Below are 12,763 nucleotides of genomic sequence, written 5' to 3' on the forward strand. Positions count from 1 at the left end.
AGATTGCAGTTTCTAGTTCTGGTTTTGTCGGTGGGACTGTTTTCTTCCAGTTCCAGGCAAGTAGCCTTTTGGCTGCGGTTAGTATTAGATTAGCTTATTTATGAACATGGTTTATAAGTTTTGGGAATGGAAGACCCAATAGAAATGTTAGAGCTGATACCATCTATTGTGCTTTCTTCTACTCATTGCCTCCAGCATATGGAGGGTGTGTTCGGATATATGGCATGCAGCCTTACGAGTGTCATGTACCAGTGCATTAGGATTTTATAGTTTTTTAGTTTGTTTCCTTGTGTATAACACATGCTGAGGCTTTCCTGAGGTTGTCTCATATCTTATTCCATGTGGTAAGTGGCAATTCTCTTTCTATGATTTGTCCCCATTTGAGCATATACTTATACTTGACAAAGTCCTTCTCAGAAGGGGTAGTAAGTAAGCTCTATATACTGGAGATAAGACCTCTTCTGGAGGTTCGGGTGATACAATGGAGTTAAATGGGGAGTGTTCCAGTAGCAGTTGGGTACCTCCTGATTGCTGTATAAAATGATGGATCTGTACATATTGATATGACAAAGTGTTGGTGATGTCAAATTTTGTCTGGAGGTCCTGAAATATATATAGTTTATGGGTTCAGGCATCGTAGAAGTCCCTGAGTTGTGTTAAGCCAAGGTTTTTCCAGGGTCTAGAGTAAGATTTGGCAATACCTGGAGGAAAGCATGGATTTCTGAACACTGGGGTTAGTCTGTATGGTTTCTGAGTAAGGTTATAATGGTTTTTTGCCTGTTTCCACATGAGAGGGTCAGCCTTATGGAACTAAGGAGCTTTCCTTTTATGTCCGAGGGTATATTTGTATTCCATAGCAGGGAGGAAATATTATATGGCTGTCCATTATCATTTTCCAGAGTCACCCATTTCCCACATTGTTCCCTGTCTGACCATGCCGCAGCTTGGCGTAGGTGAGCTGCTAGATAATACTTATGTATATCAGGGGCACCCAAGCCCCCACATAAGATGGGGGAGCTTAGGATTTTGTGAGTGATTCTGTGCTTTTTGGATCCCCCAAATAAATTTTGTTATCCTCTTCTGTATCATTTTGAGTATGGGGAGCGGGATTTGTACCTGTAGTGTCTCAAAATAGTTAAGGAGCCTGGGGAGATTTGTCGCGGGCGACTAATCTCCCCATGTACCAGAGCCCTTAGAATTAAGGTAATATGAAAATAGCATTGAGCTGGGCAAGGCCGCCCCCTGTAGTGTCTGGTTAATTATCTCTAGTAGATAGGGGCTTAATGTGTCGTAGAATGTTTTATAATATAGGTAGGTAAGGCCATCTGGGCCAGGGGCTTTTTTATTTGGGGAAAATATGAGCATTTGTTTCAGTTCCTCTTCTGTAATGTGTTCATTAAAGGAGAATGCAAGTCAAAATTTAAAAATCATACTGCCCAATAGTCCTCCTATTGTTTAGTAAAAATGCCACACTTTTGGCTCACCTAATCAAATATTTACTCAGTCACACTTACTTCACATTTTCTAGAACAGGCAGCCATCTCTAAAAAGGTATTCTCTCTTCTTTTCCCTCCTTACTTCTTACTGCACATGTGTTTCATTCCCTCCCCTCCTCCCCTCTGCCAGATCCACTTCTGATTGGCTGGTGGCCATGTGTAGCTCAGAACAGGAGACAGAAAACAGGAAGGCTGCCGCTGGCAGCCTACAGGAAGAACAGAGAGATTTCAGTGATGTCACTGTAGTCTTCACACTGCTGTAGGCTGCCAGCACCATATCTCAGATAAGCAAGCAGGGATCTGGGAATTTAGATATGCAGTAAGTACTTAAAAAGAATTCCTTTAGACTTACTTTTAATTTATATTAACCTTTCATTGTCCTTTAAGATGGAATAATGCCTCTGGGGAAAGTGGCAGGGTTGAGTAGGTCTTGGATTGTTTTATGGTTTGTGATGTTTTTGGTGTAAGCAATAGTAAATTGTACAGAGTATTGTAGTAGGCTCGGAAGACTTCAGTTATCTGGTCTTTAGTGTGCATTGTGGCCCCTTGTTTATTGTGGATAGCTAGAATAGCTTTTTGTTTGATGATCTCGTAGCTTACGAGCTAGGAGAGTATGGGCTTTGTTGCCATACATAGTTACATAGTTACATAGGGTTGAAAAAAGACCAGTGTCCATCAAGTTCAACCCATCCAAGTAAACCCAGCACACCTAACCCACACCTACCAATCTATACACTCACATACATAAACTATAAATACAACCACTAGTACTAACTGTAGATATTAGTATCACAATAGCCTTGGATATTCTGAACTCATCTAGGCCCCTCTTAAAGGCATTAACAGAATCTGCCATTACCACATCACTAGGAAGGGCATTCCACAACCTCACTGCCCTCACCGTGAAAAACCACCTACGCTGCTTCAAATGGAAGCTCCGTTCCTCTAATCTAAAGGGGTGACCTCTGGTGCGCTGATTGTTTTTATGGGAAAAAAGAACATCCCCCATCTGCCTATAATCCCCTCTAATGTACTTGTACAGAGTAATCATGTCCCCTCGCAAGCACCTCTTTTCCAGAGAAAACAACCTCAACCTCACAGTCTCACCTCATAGTTTAAATCTTCCATCCCCTTATGGCAGTTTAGTTGCACGTCTCTGCACTCTCTCCAGCTCATTAATATCCTTCTTAAGGACTGGAGCCCAAAACTGCACTGCATACTCAAGGTGAGGCCTTACCAGGGACCTATAAAGGGGCAAAATTATGTTCTCATCCCTTGAGTCATTGCCCTTTTTTATACAAGACAGCACTTTATTTGCTTTAGTAGCCACAGAATGACACTGCCTGGAATTAGACAATTTGTTATCAACAAAAACCCCTAGATCCTTCTCCATTAAGGATACCCCCAACACACTACAATTCAGTAGATAGTTTGCATTTACCAAAATGCATAACTTTGCACTTATCAACATTGAACCTCATTTTCCAGTTTGCTGCCCAGTTTTCCAATTTTGTCAAATCGCTCTGCAAAGCGGCAGCATCCTGCATGGAACTTATAGTTTTGCACAATTTTGTGTCATCAGCAAAAATAGAAACAGTACTCTCTATGCCCCCCTCCAGGTCATTAATAAACAAGTTAAAAAACAAAGGACCAAGGACTGACCCCTGCGGTACTCCACTAACCACACTGGTCCAATTAGAAAATGTTCCATTTACCACCACTCTTTGTAATCTATCCTTCAGCCAGTTCTCTATCCAATTACAAATATTATGTTCTAGGCCAATATTCCTTAATTTGATTATTAACCTTCTGTGAGGTACTGTATCAAACGCTTTAGCAAAGTCCAAGTAGATGACATCAACTGCCATTCCAGCATCGAGGTTCCTACTCACCTCCTCATAAAAGGCGACTAAATTAGTCTGGCAAGATCTGTTACGCATAAAACCATGCTGGCACAAACTAATAGTATTGTGAACTGCAATGTATTCAAGTACCCTATCCCTTATTACCCCTTCCAAAATTTTTCCTACTACTGATGTCAGACTAACAGGCCTATAGTTATATAAGTAATATATTTGACGTGTCTATGTAATTGATTTTTTGGCTTGAATAATAGCGAGATCCTTTAGTTGTGCCCTTAATGAGGTAATTGTTGCTAATCTAGTAGGTTTCTGGTTGAATTTATGTTCAGCCTTTTTCCCTTTTTCAGTTCTTGAGTTAGGGAAATTCGGTGTTGGGCTCCTGTTTTTTTTTAGATATGTGGCAATGGCAATCATTTCACTTTTATGGGCTTCCCATACTGTGAATGGTGAGGAAACTGAGTCCTTGTTTCTGGTGAAAAAGTCTGTAAGGCCTGCCTCTAGTTGGGATCTTGTCTGGTGGTTAGTTAAAAGGGACTCATTGAGTCTCCATTGATTGGGCTTCTGGGGAGCTAGTAATATGTTTAGGGTAACCTCTACTGGGGCATGGTCAGACCAGGTAATCTGATGAATGATAGCTTGTTTCATTGATGTCAGTGTTTCATGATTTATCAGCATATAATCTAATCGTTGTTGGGAGCAATGAGGGTGGGAGCAGAAGGTTTATGTCTTTTCCAAGGGGTGGCATATTCGCCATGCATATAATCTGTTTGAGCATATAAGCTGTCTAAAATGTTTAGAACTCCTTTCTCGCTCTCCCCCAATGATCCATAGACAGTGAATATAACAGGTTATAGTCCCCTCCTATCAGGAGAAGTGAGTTTGGCTGGACAGGAATTTTTTTCATTATTTTGTTTACAAAAGATATCTGCTTTGTATTTGGGGCATAGAGGCATGCTAAGATGATTCCTGGTGTTGATTTAGCTGTGGAGAGTTATATAACGTCCTTTTGGGTCTATGTGAAATTTATGGATTTGGATTGGGCAAGGTTTGTGAATCAATATTGCTACTCCAGCTTTTTGGTGGAGGCAGAAGCTAGATATGAGATGAGATATTGCAGAGAGATCAGTCTGGGAGAATCGGAAGCACGGAAATACATTTCCTGCAACAGCAAAATGTCGGCTTTAAGCCTATGCGCCTCTTTAAAGAGCAGATATCTTTTCAATACACTGTTTAGACCCTTCACATTAAAAGTAACAGATTTAACCATAATCTGTAGTTAGATAGTAGCTATTGTACACTTCCCATCTCCTTTAAGCAGTTTAAGGACCCCCAGGTTCTGTAGAGAAAACATATGGCTCCTAGTGAAGGGAAGGCCATCCCTTCCAATGTTGTGACATGGGTAGACATCCAATGATGGTTGTTAGTGATGTTTAGATACCATCCGACAAAGAGCTCCCTAGTCGGTATCTAGTTGGCAGCAGTTACCTGCAAATTAAGTAGTGGTAATGAGGCTTCTCCTGTCAGGTCTGTCTTTGTGTTTTTGGAGATGGGGAATGTTTAGTAGAGCTGCTTGTGGACCAGGGCGAGGCCTGGTGGGGTGGTGTTTCCTGGGTCCACTCGGATGTGCTGGTAGGAGCAGGGGTAGAGGCTCTGGATGGTGAAGAGCGATTTTTCAGGCCTAGTCTTCTCAAAAGAGCTGCACCTTCCACTGGGTCTCTAATTGAGTACTGGGTGCCATTATGAGTTGCGGTCAAGCGGAATGGAAATCCCCACCAGTAGGGGATTTGTTATTCTCAAAGCATCATCATGACTGGTCTGAGGGCCCCTCCTTTTGACTAAGGTGATCGGAGAAGTCATTGAAGATCTGAAAGGTGGATCCCTTGTAGATATTGTGCTGGTTCCTAGTTGCCATAATCACTTTTGTAGTAAAGTAGTGTAGGCATAGGATAACATCCCGGGTTGTTTTAGACTGGTGGCCCTAGTTGATAGCGAGCGGTGTGCTCTGTCTAGGTGCCATTCTTCAGTCATTAGCTCTGGGACAAGAGATTGGAACAGGGAAAGCAGGTAAGTGTTTAAATCTGGTGGGCCTACCTCTTTCAGGATCCCTCGGATCCTAAGGTTCTGCCTTTGTTGAGCTTCGTCTTTGAGGTTTCTGTTCTTCTCCTCCAGTAGAGAGAGGTGCTGTGTGATTTCCTCAGTCGCAGTCTCCAAATGTTCTGTGCGATTGTCTAGGCTTTGTACCCGCTCCCACAGTTCCTTGATGGCCTCTGCAATGGAGTCTTTTATGTATATAGCTGTGTCTCCAGAATATCCACTGTAACCAGTGTTGGCTCCTGTAGGGTAGATGCTTGTGTAGTGGCGTCTTTGCATGAGGATTGCGCAGCAACATTAGGTAGGCCATGGTCCATCAATGCTGCGGGTTCAGTCTTTACCGTGTAGTGATCCATTGAGTCTTTCTGCTGGGGATTGCCTCGCTTCCCCATGATGGGTATCTGCCAGAGGATTGTTTCCCCGGTGGTTGTTTTCTTAGCTGTGGATTGCTAATATCGGGGATTTGCAGGAGCTTTGGTGCAGAGCTTAGTTATTATGTGGCCATCTTGGATGCATGCAGGTGTAGCTTTTTAACTTTCTGGCCTCTCTGCCAAAAGTCCACTTATTTAATTAAATGTGAGAAACAATGTTTCTAAGTGCAGATGAAGCTTGGTAACATTTCTGGGCTCTCTGCCAAAACCTACTTTTAATTAAATGTGGGAAACAATGTATCTAAGTGCAGGTATAGATTGTTAACTTTCTGTACTCTCTGCCAAAAGCTACTTTATAATTATGTTTAAGAACATTTGTATCTTTTTTAGCGTTCAGTGCAGGAGATCAAAGGGAAATGAAGGATTTTCAGTAAGAATCCGGGACTGCGATTGAGCTGTCAAAAGAGGGACTGTCCCATGAAAATCAGGACAGTTGGGAGTCTGTATAGCCATAGTGTTTTGAATCCATGGGGTTCAACAACTAAAATTCCAGATGAATCATGTCCCCAAACTACATCGAGGAGGAAATAGAACAAAAATGGTATTAAGAAAAGAAGCTATGTGGATTAGGAGACTTGAGACCCTGACCCCCCAAGGACTAAATAGGGAATATTATGGTCTGCAAGCTATTTTTCAAATGTAATTGTTTTTATCTGGTTTTAAATTGTGTGTTTTAACAGGTACTATGTATTGGGTAACACTGGATAATCTGTAAAGAAGTAACATTTTTTGTATACAAATGTGGCAATGTAACAAGTTTTGTCTCTAATTAGATGCTGTAAAGTGCCTATGAATAACAACCAGTAGATGGCGTGACAATGTCTTGTATAAAAGGCTTGCTTTTTTCAGTGGTTGGTAAGGTTGAGAAAGGGCCAGATGTAGGCCTAAAAACTTCGCTTTATCCAAAAGCCATGTGTATTAAATAAAGGTTTTTTTAATGGAGACAAGAAGGTGCTGTTTGCTATTTTTCTACAGTCTGTATAGCCAGACAGCCAAGCAGCCTGACCATTTTCTAAGGAAACATCTAATCATGAATTTTAAATGCAGGTATGTTATCCTGATCATAGAAGTGTTAAGCAGCTAAGCTAGACCTGTATGCCCTTACAAATACAATGTAAAACTCACCTTTTGCTGGAATCCTCTCTATATCAGATTCTATGCGATTTGATGGAACAAGATAAGAAATGTGACCTAGAAAAAAAAACCATATATATATATATAAAATCACACACTAAAGCTTAAATGCACTTCAACAGAGATCTGTACTTACTTATTTAGCCGTCTCTTTAATATGTAAATGATCAAGTCCATAAAATAATTATCTTAAAGGAACAGTAACACCAAAAAATGAAAGTGCATGAAATAAATGAAAAAATTATGTTCTGTAGCATGAACTATAGTTTATATAAAGAAGCTGTGGTGTAACCGTTCAAGATGAAACATGGCTAAATGGCACAGGTTAAATAGCAGATAGACGCTGTAGAAAACTATTGTATTTTATGGATTTCACCTTTTATTTGTTATGAAAATGTTGCCTTTTGTAAGAGGTACAGAGCTATAAATTGTGGGGGCCAGCCACACCTCATATACGTTGCACTGGGGAGACAGTATGGGTAACAGAAAAAGAAATCTGGTGCAACACCCTCATGGGGTAGGGGCACTTACTGTAGCTGGGAAGTATTGGAGTGGATCAGATCTGTACTATTTTATAAAAACTAAACTGTGTTACATTTATATGATTACTGATCTGTTTTATAAGATTTTTTGTAAGAAAAGAATAATCTTATTAGTACAGTATTATATAGTGTAAGGGATCAGAGAACCCTTACCTTGTTTTTCTGTCTGTGACATCATCTAGCCCAGTTACAGTCTGGAGAGCAATGCGATTGGCTGGGGGCGCCTGTGCACCACTAGGAAAAGAGGAGGCCCCCATGGAGAGCCAGTAGAGGTTATAAAGGACCCCTGCTACAGCAGCTTTCAGTGTTTCTGAAACAAACACATAGCCTTTACCAGTATAGGGCAACAGTACATTATATTTTATTTACTTTATACTTTTGTTTATTTTGTGTTACTGTTCCTTTAAAGTAAATAAAACAGACCTGCCAACTGTCCCTATTTAGGTGGCTTTATTACTTGTACTGAAAATAATGTTTTTCCATACATATCAATATTGTCAACAGGAAAATCAAAACATTTTAGACTATGCACTAATTCATCCTGACCCAGTCCTGCTATGAAGATATTTAACCCATGCACCGAAACCCCGCCTGTTTATGGTTATTAGATCATATCCTTTCTAGGTCCTGGGTTTACATAAAAGTGGGTAATGCAATTAAGGGGAAATCAACCCCAAGCATTTTTATAGTTATTCTGTGCTTTGCTATAAATTGAATGGTATAAGAAACACTTTTTTGGCTTTTACTGTAAGATTTATATGAGATCTGATATATATAGCTGAAACTAAAAAATACTTTTGATTAACTCTAATTCAAGATTCAGCTATTCTAAATTCCGTTGTGTCCTTCTGTGTATTTCTTGCATTATTTCAATTCTTGGAGATATTTTCATTGTCTGTATGGTAGAGAATGTGCGTGACAAATGACAGAATGGCTGTTTCAGATAAGGTCTCTTGTCACAAAGATACATGTACTGGGTTTTCATAGACATTGTATGTTTAAATTATAGTTATATGTTGCTCTGTATTAGTCTTTATCTGGGTTGTAATCCTATATAGCAGCGCTGTCCAACTTCTGTGGTACCGAGTGGAGGGCCGATAATGGAAGCTAGTTTTGACCACTCCCCTTTTTAAAACCACACCCACTTGAAACCACACCCATGTTATCACATGACCATAGCCATATTAATGGTGGTAGTACAGCAAAAACCTGCCATACTCTGCCTTCCCTACCCTGCCTGTGTGTGCCATACTCTGCCTGCCCTACCCTGCCTGTGTGTGCCATACTCTGCCTTCCCTACCCTGCCTGCGTGTGCCATATTCTGCCTGTCCTATGCTGCCTGTGTGTATGGCACATACAGGCAGCATAGGGCAGGCAGAGTATGGCACACACAGGCAGCCTACAGTGACGCAATGCTGGCACTGCTCCTACAGTCTGCACAATAACTATATATTAAAAAACTTTTTAATTGCAGTACCACCACAGTATATGTTCTTTTTATAGTGTGCAGGGTTTATTTGTGGGTTTCTTCTGCTCCTACAGTCTGTCTGAGGTGTGAACAGGTGAACAATGTGGGTGATTACAGCCTGAGCCTGAGGTGTGAACACTGCAAGTGGTAAATAATGCAGGGATTAAAAGGTGTGAACAACACAGTGGATTACATTTAAACAATACAGGGGGTTTACAGCCTTAATCTGAGGTGTTAACCATGCAGGGGGCCAGTACAGATACCATTTAAAGCTTACAAAGGTAAGCCATCAAAGCAGCAAGACAGGTGGGGGGCCACACAGAGGGGGGTCGCGGGCTGCATGCGGCCCGCCAGTTGGACAGCACTGCTATATAGCATATATATTTTACCTAATTATTAAGAAACAGGCATTTATATATGGATATATATATGGATGTACCATCTAAATTTAAATATGTACCTCCAAAAGTGTCATCTCACTGTATGGTCAATGTATATTTTTAATAGTCATCCTGTACTGGCCTCAAGAGGTCTAAATCTTTTGGCAAAAGGATACAACCTATTGTGGGGCGAGAACTAATTTGGACTTGAAGCAGGGCTGGGAGGGTTAGTGGGCAGGTTGGGTGAGTGGCCAAGGGCCCCAAGGGTAGCAGCCCCAGTGGGCCTCTCACACCCCCAGTCTGACCCTGCTGTTAAAGAAAATATTCTATGATATCACTGACTTTATATACTGTAGTTCAGCAATACCCTTTTATGACAGTGTTATGTGTGTTTGTTCTAAATTCTTTTCAACCTAAGGAGAGATGAAAAGAAATCCAATAAGCGAAGTGTTCACATAGAATTTCCTTTCATAATATGGTATTGTATGAACTACACAAAATACTTTACATGTGCCTAGTGGAGGGCACTGGGCACATATCACTTCTCATTGCCTTCCCCTTGTTTTGTGTAGCTTGCGTTGGGAGATGTGTGCATGCCTGCACAAGCTCATGGTGGTGCATACTGAGGAGTCATTGAGCAAGTGGGAGTGGGGGGAGGGGGGGCACTTGCTTTGGGCGCCATAAATCTCAGGCCTGCTTCTGTGTACATACCATGTACACATCAGCACACATTCACAGCACTCACACTTATTTGCACATGAATTTTGCCAAGTGTACACATACAATTTAGTGGATTTTGTGGAAATATTTTTATTGCCATTACAGATATTGTATTCTTTAAGCATACTTATCACTATCTTCTGTATGTTATTGCGGTGCACATATTAAATTTTGGGTGATTTCAGTGCATTTTTAGTAATTTAATTGCATTTTTTTTATCATTTTATTGCATTTTCAGTTTGCATAGGTGTTATTCACTTGAATTTATCCATAAAACTAACTTGCCAAAGTCAAAATATTTAAACTGTGTTTCTGATTGCAGATTACACAAAAAAGCAATGATTTTAGTGGGTTTTGGGGGGGGGGGGGGTTAGCAATTTTATTGCACTCTGCATTCTTTCTTATTTGTTTTTGCCCATGGAAATTTTGTCTGCTGTATATTGATTTAGGCGCCTCTGCATGCCACATAGTTTGGTAAATCTATACATTTTGGGCATTAAACTGTTAAGTAGACCCCTGACATTCATATTGAGAATGTTTTATGTTGATAGGTTACAAAATGTGGGCTATATAATGGGGTAAAATGCAAGCTTTGTGATGATTTTTCAGAAATTTGAATCTACAGGGGTCAACTGACTTATTTCCCACTTTAACCACACATAAATCAGGCAATGTATTTTTTGGTAGTAGAAATTTATGCCATGAAACATGTTTGCACTAACTTCATTTTGGGTTCTCTAAATACCAGATTCATTGGTAATCATATGCACAAACTGTTCAGTGGACCCTTGGCTTTCATAATTAGGATGTTTGTACTTGGTAACTAATGCTATGAGGGAGATATTGTGGAAGCTTTAAAGGAGAAGGAAACGCTAGTAAAGAGTTCATCTCAAGCTGCAGGCATGCCTTCAGTTGTCTCAATAGTACCCTTAAGTCTCTCCATATTTCGCCTGGTCAGAAGATCAGAAGCCAAACAGGAAGAAAAAACGCTGAGCTGTGTAAAGAAAGTTCCCATAATGCCTCGCTCCTAAACAGACACCCAGACCAAGTGATCATGCTCAGTTAGTAAGACTATGAGTCAGCTTCCTGCTGATTGGCTTAGATCCATGTTCCTAAGGGGGAGTGAGTTCTTAGCATTCTTGAGGAGAGAGCAGAAAGCTGCGTGTCTCTGGCACAGGAATTACAGACACAAGAAATTTTTTCTGTGAGTGCTTATGGCTATATTTACATAGACCTTTCTGATAAAGCTTACTTAATTTTTACCTTTACTTCTCCTTTAAGGCGATTTTCAGGTATTTCACAAAACCACCAATTATGCGAAAGCATTGCCATATTGTTTTGTGTTTTTTTACCCCCAAAAAATACAGTAAATTTGTTGACTTTTCAGTAGCTGAAGTGATCTTCGGGGCTTTGGTGATCCTATGCACAATGTGCATCAAACTGTTCAGTGGAGCCTTGACTTATATCATACATCATATTTAGGATGTATTTTTCTCGGTAACTAATGCTATGTAGGAGATAAGATGCTCTGAGGCAATTTTTTAGAATTTTCAGAAATTTGTACAGAAACTTCAGAAGTTCAGAAAAGCGCAATCAGTGAAGGTAACCGTGCAGTCGAGGGTTAAAAATCCAGCTCTCAATATCAGTGTACACCCCCCCATGTGTGAAACATGCAACCATAAATGCTTATACAAAGCCTCTGAGAGAGAGCCACACTGCAGTACTTGCTGCTGAAAAGTGCTTTAATTAAACAACATAATGAAGGGCCTTAGTGGCCGAAATATGTTGTGTAATTAAAGCACTTTTCAGCAGCAAGTACTGCAGTGTGGCTCTCTTTCAGTGGCTTTGTACAAGCATTTATGGTTGCAAGTTCAGAAAAACATTGCTGTTTGGTACTTATGAGTAGAAAGACATGGTTACCTATTTTGTATTTGGCAGATTGTGTACTTTCTAAAAATAAATGGATTCCTGGATTCCAGGATTTTTGGCTTTGAAATCTAAAGTATGCCGTATTCAGTTGTAGTGCTTTGAAAATTCAGTAAGGAGTTTTTGATCTATAAAAGTCAGAAATATTCATAAAACTATACATATATGGCAGTGCTGTCCAACTTCTGTGGTACCGAGGGCCAGAATTTTTCTGTTACTCTCAGTAGTGATACCATTTAAAGCTTCCACAAAGTAAGCCATCAAAGCAGCCACACAGGTGGGGGGGGCCGCACAGAGGGGGGGTCGTACAGCCCTGATATATGGTATTGGCATTTTAAGAAACACAAGGCTTTTCTGGTATAAATCCATATATCATGAAACATAGCAAATTTTGTTTTTGGTATTTAGAGCTCTAAATTTCCGGAAGTGGAAATGTCCCAGAAGTAGAAATTCACAAAAACAAGGTAGTTTTCCTACCTTAACTAACCCCCCCCCCCCAGTAATTGCCCCTATAATGCGAGAGCAAAAAATGTTCAAAAAACATATGGCACTGAGCGTAACTGAAATTCTTAATAATAAATAAAAGGTTAACTTATTTTCCAGCAAATATGTCTGTACTTTTTCTAGAATGCCACCTATTTGTTGGCACTACATACTATACACAGATAAACAATATACAACTCTGTTGAATTATGGGAAAGCCATCATCCATA

At 40.3% G+C, this 12,763-nt stretch overlaps 1 protein-coding gene across 6 annotated transcripts in view; it reads right to left on the bottom strand.

The window, feature by feature from the left end:
* The window catches only part of adgrl3 (adhesion G protein-coupled receptor L3), a 1,193,186-nt gene that overhangs the window by 735,934 nt on the left and 444,489 nt on the right, over positions 1 to 12,763 (bottom strand). For 5 of the 6 annotated variants that reach the window (XM_031903589.1, XM_031903595.1, XM_031903614.1 and 2 more), the window contains one exon: positions 7,006 to 7,071. The exons of the other annotated variant lie outside the window; for it this stretch is intronic. In XM_031903589.1, coding sequence (XP_031759449.1) covers positions 7,006 to 7,071 — 66 coding nt within the window. The remainder of the gene's footprint in view (positions 1 to 7,005; positions 7,072 to 12,763) is intronic. 6 annotated transcript variants of the gene reach the window in all.

The sequence above is a fragment of the Xenopus tropicalis genome, chromosome 1 (genome assembly GCF_000004195.4).
Source record: "Xenopus tropicalis strain Nigerian chromosome 1, UCB_Xtro_10.0, whole genome shotgun sequence".
In the NCBI taxonomy this organism is placed as follows: Eukaryota; Metazoa; Chordata; class Amphibia; order Anura; family Pipidae; genus Xenopus; species Xenopus tropicalis.